The sequence below is a fragment of the Leishmania mexicana genome, chromosome 30, assembly GCF_000234665.1.
Source record: "Leishmania mexicana MHOM/GT/2001/U1103 complete genome, chromosome 30".
Lineage (NCBI taxonomy): Eukaryota > Euglenozoa > Kinetoplastea > Trypanosomatida > Trypanosomatidae > Leishmania > Leishmania mexicana.
In genome coordinates, this window is record NC_018334.1 from 1 (window position 1) to 21,759 (window position 21,759).

General features: G+C 58.6%; 7 protein-coding genes across 7 annotated transcripts; all 7 read right to left on the bottom strand.

Annotated features, from left to right (window-relative positions):
• Window positions 1-1,916: 1,916 nt before the first annotated feature.
• LMXM_30_0010 (putative 5-methyltetrahydropteroyltriglutamate--homocyst ei nemethyltransferase) lies at window positions 1,917-4,229 on the bottom strand (the record flags this gene model as incomplete). The annotated part of the gene is made up of 1 exon (XM_003877471.1): window positions 1,917-4,229. The coding sequence occupies one exon, from the start codon at window positions 4,227-4,229 to the stop codon at window positions 1,917-1,919; it is 2,313 nt and encodes a 770-aa protein (XP_003877520.1).
• Window positions 4,230-6,303: 2,074 nt separating this feature from the next.
• On the bottom strand, window positions 6,304-7,248 carry LMXM_30_0020 (aquaglyceroporin; the record flags this gene model as incomplete). Its single annotated transcript, XM_003877472.1, has 1 exon — window positions 6,304-7,248. One exon carries the CDS (start codon window positions 7,246-7,248, stop codon window positions 6,304-6,306), a length of 945 nt encoding a protein of 314 aa, XP_003877521.1.
• A 909-nt stretch (window positions 7,249-8,157) lies between these two features.
• LMXM_30_0030 (conserved hypothetical protein) lies at window positions 8,158-11,325 on the bottom strand (the record flags this gene model as incomplete). The annotated part of the gene is made up of 1 exon (XM_003877473.1): window positions 8,158-11,325. One exon carries the CDS (start codon window positions 11,323-11,325, stop codon window positions 8,158-8,160), a length of 3,168 nt encoding a protein of 1,055 aa, XP_003877522.1.
• Window positions 11,326-13,255: 1,930 nt separating this feature from the next.
• LMXM_30_0040 (hypothetical protein, unknown function) lies at window positions 13,256-14,896 on the bottom strand (the record flags this gene model as incomplete). The annotated part of the gene is made up of 1 exon (XM_003877474.1): window positions 13,256-14,896. The coding sequence occupies one exon, from the start codon at window positions 14,894-14,896 to the stop codon at window positions 13,256-13,258; it is 1,641 nt and encodes a 546-aa protein (XP_003877523.1).
• Window positions 14,897-15,528: 632 nt separating this feature from the next.
• Window positions 15,529-16,218, bottom strand: LMXM_30_0050 (putative cyclophilin; the record flags this gene model as incomplete). Its single annotated transcript, XM_003877475.1, has 1 exon — window positions 15,529-16,218. The coding sequence occupies one exon, from the start codon at window positions 16,216-16,218 to the stop codon at window positions 15,529-15,531; it is 690 nt and encodes a 229-aa protein (XP_003877524.1).
• Window positions 16,219-16,793: 575 nt separating this feature from the next.
• LMXM_30_0060 (conserved hypothetical protein) lies at window positions 16,794-17,195 on the bottom strand (the record flags this gene model as incomplete). Its single annotated transcript, XM_003877476.1, has 1 exon — window positions 16,794-17,195. The coding sequence occupies one exon, from the start codon at window positions 17,193-17,195 to the stop codon at window positions 16,794-16,796; it is 402 nt and encodes a 133-aa protein (XP_003877525.1).
• Window positions 17,196-17,545: 350 nt separating this feature from the next.
• Window positions 17,546-20,398, bottom strand: LMXM_30_0070 (helicase-like protein; the record flags this gene model as incomplete). The annotated part of the gene is made up of 1 exon (XM_003877477.1): window positions 17,546-20,398. One exon carries the CDS (start codon window positions 20,396-20,398, stop codon window positions 17,546-17,548), a length of 2,853 nt encoding a protein of 950 aa, XP_003877526.1.
• Window positions 20,399-21,759: the final 1,361 nt, after the last annotated feature.

Sequence of the window (21,759 nt, forward strand, 5' to 3'; positions counted from 1 at the left end):
TGGAGTCGCCCTGCGCTTGTGCCGCAGTCATTCGCCAGTTAGCTGAGCCCAGAACCGAGGTGGCGAGAGGATACGGAGCACCAGACAGCAAGCGCGTCCGCTCATCCATCCGAGCGTCAGACAGATCATCAAGAGCCTCGCACCTCGCTGGCGCTAATCGCGAAGGCAGTCGATCGTGCGGTGGCACAGGCAGGTCGAGGGGGGAAGAGTCTCCAGACTCGTCACAGTGTTGCTTGGGGAGGCATCCCTCATGCACGCACTGACGTGGACGCTAAACTGGCGGCACGTTTGACGCCTCTTGCATGGGTGGCTCGTCGCAAGAGGCAGAGAAAGAGAGAACAAGAGCGGCCTTCAACGAAAGACACGTTGGGTGAATGCACACTGGAGCACACACGCGGTGATTGACGCCACGGATGGTAGTGCAGAGAAAAAAAAAACGACAGAGAGAGACATGCTGAGAAGAGTAACACACGCGGCACAAGGCAGGCTGCACATGCTCGCGGTTAGGTCAGCGCCAAGGAATAGATAAAGGTGTGTCGAGATTGAAAAGGAGAGTGGTGCTGTGGCACAGCCACACGTGCAAGACAGTCCACAGGGCGCACAAGATTTCTTTTTGAGAAGTTCCCCTGTCACTCCGCCCCGCTGGTGGCGGCGGACCCCGCAGCGCGTGGGAGATCGCAGGGTCACGTTCGCGAAATGGGGGGAGGAGTCGGAGCTATCCACCGCAGTTGCTGTCCGCGGGCAGGGGCCTGGATGGCGTTGCATCGGAGCGACCCGCGACAGCGAGCACGCTTGCGCCATGCATAGGAGCAGGCAGAGTGTCCGCGCGACTCGAACGTATGTGTTACCCCCAGGCCTCACACCGCCAACTGGTGTGGGAAGCCTCAGCCACCCAACAAAAAGAGAGAGATGCGCCATCAGCATCGACCAGCATGATGGGAGGCGCGGCTCTCGGGAGACCAGAGAGGCGGCCGTGGCGGGTAGTGTCCGAGGCCGAGGCAGCACTCAGATGGCCGGGGGTAGGGTGGGCTTCCGTTCATGTTGTGTGGCAGAGAGTGGACAAGTTGAATAAAGCACAAAGAACACGTCTGCCACTCGTAGGTGTGTGGCAGACGCAGTTGAACAACAACAAACAGGCAAGCAGATTGCTTTTGAATAGAGTGGGGGAGGTCCAGAAAAAAAAGACTGGGGAGAGACAGACGAGTGACAAAGAAAGTGCGCTGGCGTTGACGGTTCCTTGTCTGTGCAAAACAATCAAATAGCCTTGCATCGCCTCCGCTCGCGCCAAGGCCTCCACGGGAGTCGGGCACGCCCGCCGGCGGTCGGAAGAGGAGATTGGGCAAATGACCCTGTGCACAGGTTGCTATCGCAGCTCAGCGGGCAGACAAACAAAAAGAAACAAAGAAAGTGCTCAAACGCTTACAGTACATATATGGAGATAAGACAGATTCGATATGGTGTATTTGGCTGTGCGGCGCATCTCACCAAGGACGCAAGACCGATTATTGAAGAGATGGAAAAAAATAATATGAGGGAGGAGAGGGAAGGCAAGGCAGAGTACGCCGGTAGGCAGGCGAGGGGGGGAAGGGATGGGTGAAAAGGCAGGGACGCGGCCACGCAGGCGCACGAGATGACCTCGATGGGGAGGCGCCTTTCCCCGCTACCCGCACATCTGCTCCAACACGAAAAGAAAAAAGGACGATGGTCGCTGTGCGCGCACACCTTGCCGTCCCCGTCATCGATCACCAAAGATGGAAACATAAAAAAGACAACAGCACGGTCAGCAGATGTATGCACGGCTTCAACTCGCAGTGACTCAACGCGGAGCGTATCGACAGAGAGCGGCTCGCACGAGATTACCTCGACGCGGCCAGCGCTAGTTCCGTGCGCACACACAGACACACACGGCTTCGTCGTCACTGGGGCTTAATGCAGCGCAACTCCGTTGCGGCGGCGACCATGTTCTGCAGCGCCGCGCGACACTCGTCCCAGGTCCGCGTCTTCAGGCCACAGTCGGGGTTCACCCACAGCTGTCGGACAGGGAGATGCTGTGTCGCCTTGAGCAGCAACTCCACAATCGACTGGGTGGTGGGGATGTTGGGGCTGTGGATGTCGTACACGCCCGGACCGACGGCGTTGGGGTAGGTGAAGTCTGCAAACGACGTGAGCGGCTCCATGTCCGAGCGAGAGGCCTCCATCGAGATCACGTCGGCATCCATGGACGCGATGGTCTTGATGACGTCGTTCACCTCCGCGTAGCACATGTGCGTGTGGATCTGTGTGTGCGGGGCGACACCCGACGTGCTCACGCGGAAGGCGCGCGACGCCCAGTCCAGGTACTCCTCCCACTTGCTCCGCTGCAGCGGCAGCCCCTCGCGCAGCCCCGGCTCGTCCACCTGGATCACCTTGATGCCGGCGCGCTCGAGGTCGCACACCTCGTCGCGGATCGCGAGCGCCAGCTGCTCCGTCACGGTCTGTCGCGACACGTCCTCGCGGACGAACGACCAGCAGAGAATCGTGACCGGGCCAGTGAGCATACCCTTCACAGGCCGCTGCGTCAGGGATTGGGCGTAGGCAGCCCACGAGACCGTCATCGGATGCGGCCGCGAGATATCGCCGACGATGATCGGCGGCTTCACGCAGCGCGAGCCGTAGCTTTGCACCCAGCCATTCTGCGTGAAGGCAAAGCCCTCGAGCTGTTCGCCAAAGTACTCCACCATGTCGTTACGCTCCGCCTCCCCGTGGACGAGGACGTCGAGGCCGATGTCCTCCTGCTGCTTGAGGGCGTACGCGATGTGCTCCTTCAACTGCGACTCGTACGTTTCCTTGTCGACGCGGCCCTTCTTGTACGCCAGGCGCTGCGCGCGCACCTCGCTGGTCTGCGGAAAGGAGCCGATTGTTGTGGTCGGCCACAGGGGCAGCTTCAGCTTCTCCTGCTGTACGACCCAGCGCTGCGGGAAGGGGTCGACGCGACAGGCGTCGGCGGCGGTCAGGTCCGCCACGCGGTCACGCACCTCCTTGCGCACCACGCGCTCCGTCTGCTGACGAGCCCGGAGAGGTGCGGTGTACGCGGCGACGGCAGCCTCACTCTCAGTGACAACGGCGTCCGCCAGCAGCTTCAGCTCACTGCACTTCTGCAGCGCAAACGCAAGCCACTCCCTCACCTCCGGTTCGAGTCCCGTCTCGCATTCCAGGTTGATCGGGGAGTGCAGAAGCGAGCATGACGTGCCAATCCACAACGCACGCCGCGGGGACTGCTGCCGCAGAGAAGCAAGGAGGTGGTAGGCGTCCAGCAGGTCCGAGCGCCACACATTCCGTCCATTCACCACGCCGGCAGAGAGGACCCAGTCCTCCGGCAGCGCACGCTCCACGTCGAGGGCCGACTGCGTCGGCAAGCTCAGGTCAATGTGGAGCCCATTCACTGGCAAGGAAGCGATGAGCGGGAGATGATGCGACACGCTCTCGAAGTAGGTCGTCAGCAGCAGCTTCACATCAGTGCCGATCGCCGCGCGCAGGCCGCGATACGTCTCGTGATATGCACGCCTCCAACTGGAGTCGAGCTCAAGCACAAGCGCCGGCTCGTCCATCTGCACCCACGTCACACCCAAGGCCGCCACACGCTTAAGAATCTCCGCGTACACCGGCACGAGCTTCGGGAGTAGGGATGCGCGATCGAACGGCTCCTCGCCCTTCACCTTGCCCAGGTACACGTACGTCACAGGGCCGAGCAGCACCGCCTTCAGACGCTCAGCGTCGAAGAGCGCCTTTGCCTCGTCGAGTTCCTCGAAGAGCTGCGGCCAAGAGACGCTGAACTCCGCCGACGCGCTCGTGAACTCTGGCACAATGTAGTGGTAGTTCGTGTTGAACCACTTCGTCATCTCAGCCGCCGCCGCGGGAGCACCGGTCGGCGCGCGGCCCCGCGCAACGCGGAAGAGCGTGTCGAGATCGACAGCGGCCTCTGCGCCAGCGCTGTGACGCGGAGGCACATTGCCGAGCATCAGGCTGGTGGTTAGCACATGATCGTACCACGCAAAATCACCGACGGGGAGAAGAGCCACGCCTTTCTCGTTCTGCTCCTGCAGGTGCCGCTTGCGTAAATCGCTGCCGATCTGCCGTAGCGCAGCCTCCGTCAAGTCTCCTCGCCAGTAGGACTCGAGCGCCTTCTTCAGCTCCCGCTGCCCTCCCACGCGCGGAAATCCGAGCGTGTGCGTCGTTACGAGGGAAGACATTTCGCTAAATGATGGAAAAGCGCGTGGACTGAGGAGATGGTGGTGGCAGTCTGTAGAGAGTGCCAGAGAGAAGTGAGAGAGGAGCAAGTAGAGGGGAAGGGAGGAATAGATGCCTTGTAGGGGACGTCATAGAGAGAACTGCCCCTTTTCTTATCGTGGACCCGGTGGACCCAGTTGATCTCTGGTAAGAGTTGCGTCGGGTCTTGAGGCCCTCTTGCCGTGAAAACAACCCGCATGCGCTGCTTTCCTTATGTACACAGCGTTCTTTTGTTGTTGCTTTTTTTGCTACTGGTAAGCTCTTAGTACCGAGCCAGTACAGCATCTCAGCTGGTTCTTTTCCAGACGGCATCAGCATCCATTTACTACCGCCACGCTGGGTCATCTTGCGGGTGCGAGGCAACTCAAGCTTCATTGCAAGAAGCACGTGGCGTGCACCAGTTGTTTCGAATGATATGCCGCCGATAAAAAAAAGGAAATACAAATGTGCAGTGGCGCCCATAGTCATGTGGATCACTCTTTGCAGTCACTCAGGTTCATATTCTCGCAGTAGCATTGTGTGTATGTGTGTGTGTGTGTGGCTCACAAGCAAGTGATAGAGGTAGTGGGAAGAGTACGCTGGTCACAGTACAGTTCACTTTTTCGGCTTCTCGTGAACTCCATTCGATCGAAGAAATGCAAAGAGTTAGAACAAGCTCGTTTTCAGTAAAAAAAGGGGGAGATTCGCAAGGAGAAAGGGTGGAAAGAGGAGGGGTGAGAGAAAAAAAGAGTCCTAAATATTATTCTCGAAAGAACGCAGAGAGTAAATATTTTGTATTAACAACTTTCTGACCATTGATATCAGCAACAAAAGCAAAAGCGTGCGGAAGAGAAGAGAGAAAAAAACCTCAGACACAAGAAAAGCACGTAGGAAAAACATATAGATGAGCAAGATTGAGCGAAAAGGAAAGGTCCTTTGTTTGACTCTTCGGTTTAACTACCCACTCTGCTCGAAAGGTCACGAGTGTTCTTAACGGCGCTTTCGTTTTTTTGGAGATAGGTCCTGAAAATGTCAAAGCATAGGAGTATACGGTAGCAGTCGCGCCAAAGGCATGCAGCACAGCCAATACATATACATATATATATATATATCCGCGGAGACACACAATAGCGAACGAATTGAATCCTCGGAGAACACGTCACCTAGGCGGAAAACAGTGCTGTGAACAAGGCCCGCACACCTTCTGAAGGTGATGCGCATCGTTTCTTTATAACACACACACACACACAAACTTCACTGTGCACACGACGCCAACGCATATGTGTAGATAGAGCGAATAGCCTCCGTATCCTTGATACTGGAGCGGCGCGAAGCGGAGCAGAGATCACAGGGTTCAGAATTTTGTCGTTGGCTACCATTTCACTCTCGTACCAGCGACAAGTTCACCCTTATGCCCAAAAATAGAGCACCAGCAGGGTGAAAAGAAAACAATAAAAAACACAACATAAAAGGGAAGGGAGTAAGACAAAGAGAAGCCGTTTTTTTTTTTGTGGCAACGTGTGTCCATCTATCGCGAAAAAGTCACAAGCTCAACCCTACCATTACAGTGCACCTACCGCTGCTGCACGACGGCTGTATCGAGCAGCGCTGCCCTGTCCCGCTTTGTGTGGTGCGGCAAATAGTGATTCAGCTGCATACAGCATAGGCTAGGTCCGGGATCACGCTCGGTATTGCCGAAGCGCCGCAAAAGCAGAAAGGCAGTGAGTGGAAGCGCTTGCTGGCTGAGTTGTCGCAACGACTTGCAGTAAGCTGGTAGAAACAGCATCGCGAACGCGAGCTTCTCTGGTACAGTGTCAGCCCAAGCCTGTCCGCCGACACCAAGAGCCCGCAGTCGCAAACCCGGGCAGGCCGCAGGCGTTTGACGTTCCCGCAGAGGGGGCACGGGATCCTGATACAACGGTGAGATGGCTCGCCTCAACAAGGCAAAAAGGAAATGAGAAGGAAACTAATAATAAGTCGAAAAAAAGTAAATGGTCAGGAAGCACCAGCTGTGGTGTTTGTACACCTAGCAGTGCAAGTAGAGGTAACGAAGCGTGTCTAGAAATTGGGCGGAATGATAAAAAAGACGTAAAAGAACATGCCGAGAAGGGCGCCAATAAACGGTGCGATTAAAGGTATCCAAAAGTAGAACCCATGCATCGTGAAAGGCTCCGAGCCCCAAAGCATGGCCGCGAACACCCGAGGTGCAAAATCGCGTGCGGGGTTGAGGCCATAGGCAGAGTTGATGCCTGACGTGATACCAATCACAAACAAGAGAAGCCCAATAGCCACCGGCTTGAAGTTGACAGCGGGAGTCATGCGAGGGTCCGTGATGGCGAGAATCCCCATCATGAGTGCCATGGTGTTGAACACCTCGCTCCACGCCGCGTAGGTGTTCGCAACATTAGGGTATGTGGCGAAGATACCGCTGTACTTGGATGCCATCGTTTCGTTTGGAAGCAAGTTCTTTTGGCCTACGTCAAAGTGCGATTTGAAGAGCAGGTAAGTGTTCGCGGCACCAGCCAAGGCTCCGAGGAACTGGGCGAGAAAGTAGCCTGGTAGCTTAATCCAGGGAAGGACACCAAAGACACAGTTCGCTAGCGTCACGGCCGGGTTCAGGTGACCACCGGACACAGCCATGCTCAGGAAAAGGCCGATGGTGAGCCCAAAGCCCCAGCCAAGGGTGATTTCCATGTAGCTCGTGTTGGACTGATAGACGGCAGCGTTACCGGCGTGAAACACAGTCGTCGCAATGACGCCGGTTCCAAAGGTGACGAGAAAAAACGTTCCGAAGAACTCGGCAACGTACTCGCGTACCAACCATCGGTATTTGTAGAAGGGCCACTTGCCCTGCCACGTGAAGCTCCTCTTCCTCTCGCTTCCTCTGTGCGCCTCCTGATGCATTTCGTGTTCCACGGCAACCCCGTCCGGGTCCTCCTTGTCCATGCACATTTGAGCATCGGCTTCGCAGCACGGGACCGGCATGCTTGTAGGAGAGTTCATTGTGATGAACTGAAGAGTGATATGTGCGTCAAAATAAATGTTACGTGGTGAGGTGCTCGTGCTGCTGATGAAGTCGGCGGGAAAGAAGAGTCGAAAGAGGCCTGTTTTGCGGCAAGAAAGAGAGAGGATAAGAACGAGGAAGTTCTCGGTCGAGGAGAGGCATTCATCGGGACAGGCTAGCGGCAGGAGATGGCCGCCGCGGTGAATAACAGCGAGAGGATAAAGTGGGAAGAGCAAAGAACGCTTTCTGCATTTGGTTCGCTGGATGGGGAAGTGAATTTGTAAATGACGTCGCACAAGCGGTCGGTAGGGAGGCGTTGAGCTTGCCTTGCCGACGCCCGCGTTTTGTTGCGAGGGCGATGCCCGACCGTGGTTGCGAAACGCGTTCCTTGGGGGGGGTGTGCGTGCGGATTCTCCTGTTCGTTGCGGTGGCGTGTCTTCGGCAATGGGGTTGTCGGGGTTCGGTGTGGCGCGCCGGCCCTTGGGGAAGGCGTTGGCGCGGCGCGGCGGGGGCGGGGGGGGGGGCGGCTGGAACGGCCCTTTGGGGCGGGTGGGGCCGGGGGCAGGCGTGGCGCGCCCGCCAGCAAGAGGGCGGGGCGGCCGGGTTTGGGGTTTGGGGGAGGGGGGCGTCTATGGAAGAGGAGGTGGGGCGCGTGCACGGGCGTTTCGGGTCGCGGTGGGGGCGACGCTTGCTGCGCAGGCGGCGGGCACATGTTTCGCCCGTTTCAAAGCGGACGAAGTGGGGGAGCTGCTTCTCTGACGTGCGGATCGCAGCGGCAGGTATACTCTTTTTGGATGTCAGCACCGCGGTGAAGAGGCACAGCGTGCTCGCCAAGGGGCGCGCGCAGCATGCAGAGGAAAAAAACAGACGATTACACGGGGCCGATAGATCGTGTAGGAGAAGTCGCATCACGATCCGGTAAGCGTGCTCTGCGGGGCTGGCGATCGCGGGTAGGCAACAAGTACGACATCACTGGCAGTCTGCAATGCCAGCCAGCGAGCAATACGCGTGCGCAGGCGAGCCGTCCACGGCGGCTTCGCTGCGGCGACATCATTGTGCGCATGCGGTGGCTGCGGTTGTTGTTGCATCTGTTGCCCCTGTGGCGGCAGTGCTGCGCCGTCGTCGTCATTGCGAACGACTGGCTGGGCAGCGTCGCCTGTCGGCTCTGGGGGCGCAGGCGGGCCAACGTGCCCTGGCAGCAGCGGAATGATAATCCGGTGTATCTGAAAGCGGGCAAGCCTGCCGCCCCAGTCGGCGTTGGCCAGCTGCATTGTGCGGTGTAAGAAGCCGAGAAGCAGTAGCGCTGCGAGAAGCGACATCTGCCCGAACGTAGGAAGCAGACTCCCGTCAGAGAGACATGTGAGCGCCCCGATAGCGAATCGCACGAGCCCGCCGTGAATGACAGACGGCAACAAAACCGCGTGGACGGCTCCCAGCGACGGGGGCCCTTGAGTCAGCTGCGGCGCGTACTCGAGGCAGCGATGAAAGAGGGAGGTGCGCAGGAGTGCACCCTCAGCAAGCACCCACGCCGCTACGGCGAGCGCACCCGTTGCCCAGCGGAGAAGCAAGCAGAACCAGAACGGCAGAGCTACGTAGTCTGCGGCAAGACGATCGACGTAGTTCAGGTGCCACTGCGAGCACACCACCAGCGGCGCAGCCACTGCAAGGATTGCGGCAACACTCAAGCGGGGGAGTGTGGCCAGGTACTGCGCTGTTTCCGTGGTGAGACGTTGCAGCGTGTCGCGCGAGCACACGACCACACCGTCGCTGCGGACATCGGCGAGCGACGACAAAAGCAGCAACAGCGTCGTGTCGTTCTTCTCGCCAGCCCTCTGCCGCAGCTCGGGCACCATCCGACTCGATTTGACGCGCACGAGTCGCCTGCACAGGCAGGTATCGACTCTGGTGAAGTCCACGGAGGCCCCGTACAAGCACAGCATGACTGCCTGCATCTTCAAGTTCTGCGCGCCGCGCCGCAGCTGCGGAAACGCCGCGTTTAAGTTTCCACCGTGTTGAACGACACGCACGATACTGAAGGCGAACCCGCAAAAGGGAAACCACACACTCCACGAGGCCCACTCCACCGCTGCACCTATGAGTATGTTGGCGCCCACCAAGCAGACGGCGTAAGCGGCGCGCTCCACCACCTGGCTACCTCGCTGCTCCATCTCGGGAGTGGTGTCGTTGGAGTAGAGGAAACAGCTCGAGAGCCACCGCCGCACGGACGTGTGCAGCCGCTTCAGGATGCTCAACCAGCAGTACAGGAAGTGGAAGTGCATGTCCTGCTTCTCGGGAGAGTAGAGGGGCAGGTACGTCAGGGACTTGGGAAGCGTCTCTGGGAATAGGTGATGGAGACTGGCAAACGCGCCAAAGCCAACGGTTACTGTGTACAACGCTACGAGCAGAGGCGCCTCAAGCAGCGTCCGCCAGAAGCCACGTCCGTGCAAGCGGAGAAAGGCAAAGAAGAACTCATTCTCTGCAAGGTCCTGGGCAAACAGCGTGTACGGCGAAAGCACCGTAAAGGCGCCCGTCAGCAGCCACAGCAGCGTGGTCTGCATCGACCCAATGAGCGTCAGCCACGTGGAGAAGGTGGAGATTCGTAGAAGCACCCCAGCGCTGTACCACATGAACTCAGCCAAAGACACCGGCGACGGATGGGCGGATGGGCGAGACACCGCCGCCCCACAGGTCTCGGTATCGAACAAGGGCGGAGACACCCCCCTCCAAACATCAGGGAGGACCGTGAAAAGCGCTCGGGCCACGTTGATCGGCTGCACGAGCGGCTTCACGGCAAATGCGGAAGCGCGTGTCGCGCCATCGCAGTGGAGCGGAAGGAGGTGCTCCGTACGAAGGACCTGCCACGCATCGCGGCGCTCCATCAGCACGGCGAGGTCACCCTCCACAAAGAAAGGGAAAAGACACACGTACACAATGACAGGAATCACGACGCCCCACGCAAGGAAAAGCGCAAGAAGCGAGGCGGTGCTGCGGGTGAAGAGGCTGCACAGGAAGAGGGAGCGGGGCAGCCGTCCATCGGCGACCCTTCGGCAGCGCGCCGCAGCGCGCAGCATCAGCGGCCACTCCATCAGCCCCACCACGGAGGCGGCGACCCAGTACACGTACGGCGGCACTACGGCGGACGTTACGGCTGTGGCCGCGTGAAGGTGCAGGGAGGGATGGTACGCGGGCGGAAGCAGGAGGCGACACAATACGACGGCGCCGTGGCAAAACGACTGGAGGGTGCTCAGGGTGACGTGCCCAAGGACGACGGCACTGACGCCGATCATGTGCACGAACAGCGCCTTCGCAGCATACCGAGCAGGGCCGAAGCTCCACGAGCTGAGCCGCTGAGCGGGTCCTCGGCTGGCGCGCACTTTCGCTTTTAGAAGCTGCAGCGTGGCGTCTTTGCTCATCTGCGCCTCGGTTGCGGCGAGGTAGCGGCTGAGCGTAGCGCTCTGCGACCCTGCATTCCACCGCGTGAATGCCTCATTCAGAGCAAATGTGGCCGCCTCGTCTTCGGCGGCGTTCGCCGGTGGCTGCACCGGCGTCTCCGGTGGGAGGCCAACGACGTAGTCCTCGTGCAGAAACACCCACACTCGAAACTGCTCAAAGGCCCAGAGCAGCGCGACGGGTACAACAGTGATTACGGCGCCAAGGACGTAGAAGAGCCCGCCAAATATTGGAAACTCAACGGGGGCCCTGTGGCGGAGCATCACGTGAGTCACACAGCTGCGCCACATCATTGTGCTGGCAAATAGCACGACAAAGGAGCACACAAGCACCTGAAGCGGTGTGAACAGTAAGCCGCACAGACGACGCAATGGCCGCGTCACAAGGAGGTTTGCGGCCAGCTGCAAGCCTCTCAGAGATGTGAGGGGTGGCACGTCCTCTATGGCCACCTGAAGCGTGTAGGCTGTGCCACACACCTCACACGACAGCTCCCCACGCGACGCGATCCACTCCGCGAGGCAGTATGGGTGCGCATACGCCATGGTACCCTCGCACTGGCACGGACGAATGATCGGGGCATCGCCTGCCTGGCATATGCGGCACACAGAGGTAGGGTCCTGCTCCATTGCCGGAGCGCCAACTGAGCGGGTGCGCTCAAAGGTGATCTCTGGTTGTGTGTATGTGCTTCTTGTTTTCGGTCAAGAAACCCAACACCATGCGACTGCGCAGGGTGCAGGAAGTGGAGAGTGGGGGGGGGAGGCAGAGAGAGAAAAAAATGTATACTTGTGGCGTTGGGAGGAGAAGGCACTGCCGTTGGATGTGTGGAGAGGCTACACCCCCAACCAGGGACACAAATACTACGCCTGTCCCTAGGCTCGCGCACAGCACGTCACAGACGAGCGCCCACGTTTCTGGGACTGCTGCGGAGCAGGGAGAGGCACACGGGTAGAGCGGCGACGACCCACCCCCCGCTTGTTCGTTGATGGAGCCGTCAAGGCTGCTTGCTCTCTTGTGCTTTTCTTGTGAGTTTTTGTACGTACAGCCACACGCTGGCGAGACGCACCGAATACCCCGTCGAAGGCGGCGGGGGAGGGAGAAAGGAGACGAGGGGTAGGAGGCCAGAAAGAGGCGTGCGACTGACGCACTGGGGGCGCGAGAGAGGAAGGTCATTAGAGCAGGCAGCGGCGATGATCTTGCAGACGCACACGGATACAGTCCTTTGAACGACATTGCTCATCCGCCACCAACGCGAAGGTGTGACACAGAGCAAAACACCCGAATCAACCACAGTCCTTTCGGCTCGCATGTGTTTTCTAGTTCAGGGCACATGTACAGTGGCCCATGAAAGAAGCGGTAAGGAAGAGGCCCCTCGTCACAAGCTGCGGTGCTCGGGTGCCGCTGGAGGGGTCGTTCTTCATTGCTCATTCGTGGAACACGCGCACAGGGAGGCACCGGTATGGGAATTTATACACCGTGCTAGACTCAAAGGGGGTGCAGGAAACGGAAGAAACACAGAATAACGGAGAAGACTACGCAGGGAAAAAGCGATAGCTTCTTGTCTTCAACTTGTCCACTCTCTGCCATACAACATGAACGAAAGCCCACCCTACCCCCGGCCATCTGAGTGCTGCCTCGGCCTCGGACACTACCCGCCACGGCCGCCTCTCTGGTCTCCCGAGAGCCGCGCCTCCCATCATGCTGGTCGATGCTGATGGCGCATCTCTCTCTTTTTGTTGGGTGGCTGAGGCTTCCCACACCAGTTGGCGGTGTGAGGCCTGGGGGTAACACATACGTTCGAGTCGCGCGGACACTCTGCCTGCTCCTATGCATGGCGCAAGCGTGCTCGCTGTCGCGGGTCGCTCCGATGCAACGCCATCCAGGCCCCTGCCCGCGGACAGCAACTGCGGTGGATAGCTCCGACTCCTCCCCCCATTTCGCGAACGTGACCCTACGATCTCCCACGCGCTGCGGGGTCCGCCGCCACCAGCGGGGCGGAGTGAGAAAAGAAGAAAGAGTGTAACCGGTGGAGGGAAGAAGCTGGCAAAGAAATGCCGCTTGGTCGGCAAAGTAGGCGTCGTTCAGTTTCGGCACACACGCACATCCACATCGACTGCCGCACGTCATGCGTTCAGCGCCACGAGAAAAAATACTTTGTTTTGAGGTTTCCCTGACGCGCAGACGGGGTGCACTGAAACGGACCTCGTGGCCCTTCTATCTCTGTTGGCCAAGCACGGGATGTTGGTCACTCGCGTTGGGCGAGCGAGGGGGAGAGAGTGATACACAGAAGCAGGAACCGAGGGCCGAGGATCCGAATCGAGGCGTGGGATGAGAAGGTAACAAAGAATCCATGGAAAGACAACGAAAAAAAAAGAAGGCTGAAAGGAAGTCCAGGAAGAAGAAAACGCAGTCAGCGGTCACGCTACTTGCCTGTCGTGGTGCCTGCGGAGACACGAGGAAGCAGTGTGGCAGCCGTACACAGCTGAGAAGGAGAAATGGTAGTGAGGGGTCGAGAGAGAGGCGCAGATATGCGTACCATTTAGTCGCTTCGCCGGGGCCCTATGTCACGCGAACGTCAGCGGGCTTGGTGCTGTAGGTGCTCGGCTCGCGCCACTGCACCTGGCCCGCTTCCAGGGACTCGTCGTTCTCCCGTGCAACTGGCAGGGTTTCGTCCTCGCGAAACTTGGGCAGGGTCGGCGCAATGACCATCGGGACAAACTGAAAGAGCATGAAGAGGAGAAGCGCCTTCCAATAGCCATTCACCTCGGTAACACCCAAGCTCGACATGAAGACTGCCGTGACGGCACTGCTCACCACGCCGCCGCCGGAGACGCTGACGCTGTAGAGCTGGAACGCTGCTGTTTCGTAGAAGCGCGGCGCCTGCATAGCCGCCAGCGAGAGTGTCGGCATGAAGGCAAAGCGGAGGCAGGCACTCACAAAGACCGACTCGATGGGAATGAAGACCTTGTAGCTGAACTTGCCGTTGGTGCTGCCCATCACGCCCCAGAAGTGGACAAAGGTACCAAAAGCCCAAGCGCTGCAGCCGGCGAGGCAGATGATGAAGGGGTTGACGCGAAACATACGACCGTGCGAGGCCTCGGAGTGCTGTGCAAAGTACATCCACAACGCGTACGCAAGCGCCCCGAGCAGGGCGCCGAGCGAGCCCAGAATGGAGTTGGCCTGGCTAAGACCCAGCGAGAAGGTTTTGGTGAACTGGTATTCAAAGGAGAACTTGGTATTGTACAACGCGTCCGGCAGCATAAAGTAGATGAACGTGAAGCACAGAATGAACATGAACCGCCCGCCAAAGGCTTCCTTGTGAGTGGAGATGGCCCTCTTGCCCATGTTAAGCGTGTTGCGGTAAAAGACGACGGGCTCGGAGGTGCGGACGCAGGTCCTGCGGTAGTCCGTGTAGTAGTAGCGCTTCGTGAGGACGAGAACCTGGAGAATGAGCAGGCAGCAGCAGATGCCGGCGATAAGACACATCCAGCGGTTGTTGACGTACGGCTTCGTCGCGTCGCCGTAAGCACACTGGTAGAAGATGGTCTGTATCAGAGAGCCTGCCGTGCGCCACACCATCGCCTGTGACATCAGACCACCGATGCGAGCCGACGTTTCATGAGGCGACTCGACAAGGCGGTTGCCGTAGTTGATCACGACGGCGTTCATGGGCATGTAGATGAACATCGTTGCCACCTGCATGATCCAGGCCAGCACGAGCATGCTGCTGTAGTGGTTCTCAATATTCTTGGTCGCAAAGCATACGAAGCAGACAATGGCGTTGATGACGCAGGCCATGATGATGACTGGACGGAAGCGCTCGCGCCGAACGCGAATGAGGTCGACGATCAGACCAAACACCGGGCCCAGGTAGAGCATATTGTAGGACAGCGAGTAGAACTGCTTCTGCTGCGCCGTCGTCCACGAAGAGTAGTTCGTCGTGGCAAAAGAGCCGAGTACGTAGTTCATGTTCTGAGTGAAGGTGCTCGTCAGCAGGAAGAGACCAATGCGCCACGGAAGGAAGATGGGGACCTGGTTCATGTCCATCTCCTCATTCATCATGCTGTCCCAGTAGGTGTTCATCCACGACTTCTGGGTTGCATCGCCGTTGTCGCTCGACGTGGGCCGTGGATGCTCTTCGTCGTCCTCGACGTTTACATTCTCACTGCCACCCGCCCGCTGCGACTTTTGGCGAGACATGTTCGACAGGGCAGTGGCGGAGTGTGGGGCGAGAGTGTATGTGCGCGTGCGTGAAGCAGAACGAGGCGTGGGCGAGGAAAGCGGCAAGGGTCTCTAAAAGCGGTGGACGTGGCCGGGTGCGTTCGTGTTCCAGCTGTTGTAAGGAAGGGCTGGAGTACACAAGGTATGTGGAGATTGCGCGGGTCCATTCGCGTGCACACAGAGTATTCAACGTGTAGAGAGAAGAGAAGGGATGGGTCAGATGAAGAAGAAAGCGCAAAAGGGGAGGGGGGATGGGGTGCGGTGGTGCGGGAAGTGGCCGCGCAGAAGAAGCGACCGATCGCAGTTGGAAGGAAGTGGTTCCCTAGCAAGCAATGCGTGAGCTGGCCAGTTCCAAAATGACTGCAGTAGCGGCAGAGGTATCGGCGGTTGCGTTGCCATGCATGCGGCTCTGCGCCGCCGTAGTGGTGTTCTGAGTCCCGCGCCCAAACACCCCCCCCCACCCCCCACACACACATACAGGCACCTCGTTGCATGACGAAACTGTGATCCTGTGGAGAGCTCCACGGCTGCCGTTCCTCTGCGTAGCCGGTCCACACCCTACAAAACGTGACACGACACACGAGAAAAAAAGAAGGAAAACCGAAGCTGTGCTAGAGTTCCATCTCCTTCAGCACGCCGCAGTCGCTAATGAGCACGGTCTTGCTGGGCTTACCGTGCGGCGCGCCGTAGCTCTCCAGTTTCTTGACATGTTCGTAGCCGTGGAGAACCTGACCAAAGACGACGTGGCGCCCATCCAGCCACGGACACGCTATGGTGCAAATGAAGAATTGCGAGCCGTTGGTATTGCGACCGGCGTTGGCCATGGAGAGAATACCGGGACCCTTGTGCTTGCCGGCCTTGCCGTCGAAGGACTCGTCCTTGAAGCGCGTGCCGTAGATGGAGCAGCCGCCGGTGCCGTTGCCCTTCGTGATGTCGCCACCCTGAATCATAAAGTCTGGGATGATGCGGTGAAAGGCGCAGCCCTTGTAGGTGAGCGGCTTACCGTCTGGGGACGTGCTGCTAGTTCCCCGGCACAGCTCGCGAAAGCTCCTCGCCGTGACGGGGACGGTGTCGTCAAACAGCTCAAACTCGATCCGCCCAATCGACTCCTGGGTTGCCATGCCGAAAAAGGAGGACCCGCCCTGCTCCGCCACGTCGAAGAAGACTCGACTGTTGCGCGGGTTGGTGGCGTACGGCGTCAGGTATGGCTTGCTCGCTGGGGCGGCGTTTGCGGAGGAGGAGGCGAGGTAGGAGTGCATCGCACTGCCTGCCAGGAGAGCGCATGAGAATCGAAGCGCCATTAGGGAATCAACGAGGGCTGTGGGTGGTGGTGGTGGTGGAAAGTGGTGTTGGGGTGGGGGTGCTGCCGGGTGACGTTTTCCTAACCACACAGAAAGGAGTTGTGCGTTGGCGCGAAAGAATCGGCGTAGGACAGAGAAAGGACGACAGCCACAAAGAAGCACACGGAGGCGAAGAGCAGTGAAGGGCGGGCCCGCTCACACGTTGAGGAGCCCCACGAAGAAGAGAGAAGAGGATGTGATAACGCGAAGGCAACAACAACGACGCGCCGGGGACGGTGCGGGGTAGAGAGACAGAGGAAAGGAGACGACATTGCTGGCTGGCAGGCAGTGCGGCAGGTGCGCATCTGCGGGTAAGAGGGTGATAGGCGAGAGAACAGCGCAGGCGCATGCGTACGCTGGTGGCGACAGCGTCGACCGCGCTGCTCATTTGCTCACCTGTCACGCACCACGCACGAAGGTCCGCTGTTGTGTTAACTGCCGTGGTTGTTTTCATTCTGGACGAGGTGCGCGACGTGGACATAATAACGTGTCAAGCAGACGAGGGGGAGGGGGACTGCGTCGTTCTTTCCGGTAGGTTAGTAGCCTGGTGGCCGTGGAAGGTTCTGGATGCCGCGGGCGATGGCGCTAGTGCCGTCGATCGGCGTAATGCCCCACCAGCGGTACCGGAAGTAGCAGAATGTGAAGTACACAACCAAGACAATGGGACCGATGACAGACACGTTGGCCACGGTGAGGAGCTTCTTGATTTTGAATTTCTGATCTACCGGCACCTTGCTCAGTTTGTCCTCGAACACGGACAGCTCCTCGTTGCGCTCCTTCCAACGGCGGTAGGTCCAGCGGTTGATGGGGTGGGTGTCCTTGTTCTCCTCCCAGTAGGTGCGCTCCCGCAGTGCATCCTTTTTGAGCGTCTTGTTGAAGGCGTACAGCCGCGCTGCGTTCACACGGCCTGTCGCCCCTTTCCTCACAAAGTTCGTCATGTCAGTCTGCGCCGTCGCTCCGGCACGTATGCGAGGACAGAAGCAAACAAAAAAAGAAGAAGGATGGATGCCGTCTACGGCAGGATGTGGAGGTTATGGTGGAAAGGGAGTCAGGGACAGACCAGAGTAGACGGCGCTGAGGGTATGGATGAGGTCACTTTGGCATTGGCACGGAGCCGGACGACAACAGCTGAGGGCACGCAAGAGAGGATTGCCCTTCCATGGCGGAGTCACACGTGCATCCTCAACGTCGCCGTTGAATTTTGATTCGTTGCGTGGTTTTGTTCCTCGATGGAGTTCATTGCTCATGAAATTACGGCAGCGCTGTCGCTGCCACCCGTGAGCGCCGCTCACGACAGCGTCTTCTGCGCGCGGAGATGTGCTTTGCTGGAGAGGTGTGACTCCCACTTCAAAACAGAAACGTGTTCTCGGCAGATGCGACACATAACAGTGCGGCCCTTCGCGGCCGCGCTGGGGGGCTGCTTGCCCTTGAGCTTTCTCCTCCTCTTCTCCTGTCGGGGCTGCTGGGCTCGACGCGGCGGCACAATGCCCTTGCGCAGGTTGTCGAGCGTTTCCATTCGCACGTGCTTCTGCGGGTATCCGGGGAAGTGCAGCTCGAGGTACTTTTTAAACGCTGGCACCTTGTCCACATTCTCATACAGCTGCTTGAACTGCATGTAGGACTGCGTGATCATCGTCACGTCGTTCTTCACAATTGCCCCAGACGTGGCGCGCCGCTTGCGCCACCGCAGCCTGTACGGCGCACACAGACGGTCCAAGTCCGCCTGCTTCTCTGGTGGCAGCCCGACTTGGAGTCGGCTATCCGCCTGGTTGACGTTCATGAGACAGCCCGCCAGCCGCTCAAACGGTGTCGCGTCGAGGCCGACGTAGCCGCCCTTGTGTATGTCGAGCGGCGGCACCGTCTTGTGTGCGCGAAGGTGGCGTTCGAGCGTCTGAAGGCACTCCTTCCACGGGTACGGCCCGTGCACGCCGTAGCGCTTCCATTGCGGCAGGCTCTCCAGGTCGCGCAGCTGGTGAACCTGGAGGTAGGTGGGCTCACCGCGCTCGTATATCTTGTAGCCACGGCGTACGTACTGGTAGAACATGTTCATCGACACTGGCGTACCACCGACCACCCAGGCGTCGTTCGTCTTGGGGTATCGGTTGCACTCGTACACGATGCGCTTCATCTCCTCAAAGATGCTCTTCCACGGGAGTCGCGCGGCGCGGTGGAGACGGTCGGTGTCGCGAGTGGAGTAGCGCACACCACGCCGAATGGCTGGCAGAACAAATCGGTGGAGCTTCTCCGACGTCAGCCTAAGCGAGCGAACGCCGACGACGTCGATGTCGTACGACTTCTTCTGAGGGTCGATCATGTACTCAAAGAGTGTCGGGTCCTCGTCCATGAGAGCATCCGTGAAAGGGATGAGAGTGGAGAAGCTCTGCAAGTTGATGGGGTGATCCGCGGCGTATCTGCGGTCGTAGACGGCTGGCAGAAGGACGAACGATGGCGGTTTGCCATCCATCTTGTTCAGCGGCCGGCAAATGCTCTGAATGATGTCGCGCGAGCTGTATCGCGGCGCGGCGAAGAAGACGGCGTTGAGGTCCGGTATCTCCACCCCCTCCTGGAAAAGGCGCACATTCAGCAGAAGGCACCGCCTCGCCGTTGTGAAGGACTGTAGAGCATTGGCCACGGCCGCGCTCCCCATGCGCGAGTGCGCGATGAGGACGGAGAAGGCGGCAAGGTCGCTGGGGGGTGTCTCCGCCATTAGCTCCTCGTACATCTTCAGAGCATGGGCGATGTCGCGGCAAAAGACGAGCATCTTGTCCACCATGCGCATCGCCTCGAAGAGGTATGGATTCATGTGCGACATGGTGTCGCCCAGCACGACGCGCACGGAGAATGGGTTCACGTAGCCGTCGTTGATGCCCTCGCGAAGGTAGTAGCGGTAGGCAATACCGCCAAAGTAGCCGGTGTCACTCATTTTGATGGGTGTGTCGTACGTGGGGGTCGCCGTGAGGAAGAGGCGCTGGCCGTGCAGTGGGAGCTTCAGCACGGTGTTGAACGCCGTATCGGCGGCGCTGCCGCACACGCGGTGGCACTCATCGAAAACGGTGAGCTGAAAGATGTTCAGCTCCTTGAGCAGCGGCGATGAGTGGTACGTGGAGACGACCACCACTTTGGGATTGCCCAGGATGGTTTCTCGAATCACGTCGGGGTTCGTCGTCATGGACTGACACTTGTTCCCGTTTAGCACCACCGGGAGTGGGTCGGAGCCGATGAGGAGCAGCGGCGTGTCCTGCAGACCGTAGGCGACGAGCTTGCGCACCGTCTGCCGAAGCAGGGAGAGCCCAGGGACAAGGTAGAGAACGCGCCCGCTACCACCCTCCTGGAGGGTGTGCTGAATGATGCGGTACGCCACCGGTGTTTTGCCGCATCTGCAGGCCATCTGGCACACGGCTTTCTTGCGCTCGCGGAGCTCTGCCATGAGGCGGGCGACGGCCTCCTGTTGGTAAGGCCGAAGCATATCAAGGGAGTAGTCGTTGCGGTCGATCCAGGTGGAGAGAAAGCTGAAGTCTCCGCTGCTGAGGCCCTCCTCATCCTCCTCGCCTTTACGCCCCGCCGGATAGACGTCTTCGTGGAGAGACGAGTGAAGTGTGTGCATGTTTGCCTTGACGCCGTCGAGAATTTCAAGGTACGGCGCAATGGTGGCGGAGACCATGGCGGGAGACAGCGGGGTCGCATCTAGCTCCTCGTTCATCACTGTGGTTTTCAAGTCGGCGAAGGTGTGTTGAAGTGGCTGCTGTCGAGGTTGGGCTGATGTCACTGGGGCGAGCGTGCCTTCGTAATGCGGACGCATGCGCTGGACAACGGAGAGGCGCAGATTGCGCGCGAGCACCGCTGCTGTCTCCGTCACCTCGTCCTCACTGAGCCGAATCAGCTCGCGGTGCTCGACACGTTTTGCGCTCAGGCAAAAAAGCACTGACTGCTCGAGCAGAAGCGCCTCTTTGCTGGACTGGCACTCAAAGACAGAGACATAGTACCACTCCGGTGTAAAGCACGTCTTGAAAGAGGCCATGTCGAGGCGCGTCTCAAGGCAGGTGCTGTAGCCGATCTTCACAAAACCGGCCGCCTTCAGCCACGGGTGCTGCGCCACATAGAAGCCGATTGTCTGGAGGCGACATGATGTGCGACCGAGCATCCCATCATACGAGGCGCCGCGCGAAGGCTTGACCACGCGTCTGTGCCTCGTAGGTGCCACTGAGCAAGAAGGGCCTTCGCTTGGTGGGAGGGGCTGAGTTGAGGGAACGAAAATTAAAAAATGCCCCAACGGTCAATATAGGGGAGTGCTTCTATGGGTCTCTATGAGGTAGATGCAAGTCGAGGGTGTACAAGGCGTCAGCGGTAATGCTGCCGCGCCACACCCTTGTGAGCGGTTACTGTCTGCCAGAGTGCGAGCACCCGAAATCCAGAAACGACGAACTCAGTGACGGAACATGCAGCCGCTGTCTGCTCGCAGAAATCAAAGGGAGAGAAAAGGAGCATAGGAGACAGAAAGGCACGAGCACGCGTTTTACTCTGACCTTGAGGCTTTCAGAGTAGTGTGCTTAGCTGCAGTGAACGTCGCCGCAGCGGATACGAACTCTCCATCCCTCTAGTGCTGATACTCAGAGAGAAGTCTTCTTTTGCTGGTGAGAGACCAAAGCAAGCGCAACGACGAAGGAAAACAGAGCGCATCACAACGCTCCTCTTTCACCACTGCACGGTGCCATCGTACAGAGCAAGGGGGGAGGGAGGCGGAAGAAGTGCGATCGGCTCGCATCAGAGCCGCCTCGCTTGTCGGTTTCTCTTTTTATTTTGTGGTCACTTCGCAACAGTTTGGCAGACTTCGCTCTGCCGCTCGCGTACGCGACTCCAACGCTACCTAATGGCACCGCTGCCATTCCCGTTTTTCTTTCGAGAGGTTCTGTCTTAGGGAGGGGGTGGGTGGGACCACAGACACACACACATAGAGAAGGCTACATGGACACGTGTCTGCGTGTATGTTAAATAGAGAGAGAGACTTGCTGAGGATAACGTGCCTCGTTTTCCTTTGTTTTAGCGTGCTGGTGCAGTCACCAACCTACTTTGCCCATTTAAGAGGAGAATAAGGAACCACAGCGAATTATGTCCTTCCGCTGATGTTATCGTGGTGGTGGTGTGTGCGTGTGTGTGCTCACATTAGTGCGTGTGTGTGTGTTGATCAAGAGCCCCTCCCATGCCTTTTTTTTACGCACGCTTTGCTTATTTCATCTATGCCTACAGAGGCAAACAACAACAACGAAGACACACGCACACACACGCATCGGCGCATCGATTACGTCTCTCTCTCTTTGTTCCTTTCTTTGTTTTGCATCCATTTTCCTTTGTTGTGTACGTCCGCCTCAGTGTGTGCCCGTTGACACGTCACACCGACGCCGCAGAGGCGCTCATTTTCCCCTGGTCCCTTTTACGCTCTCGTCTCTCTCTTCTTTTTCCTTTGTTTTGCTCGATGGCGCGAGTGCATTACGAGTGTGGGTGGGG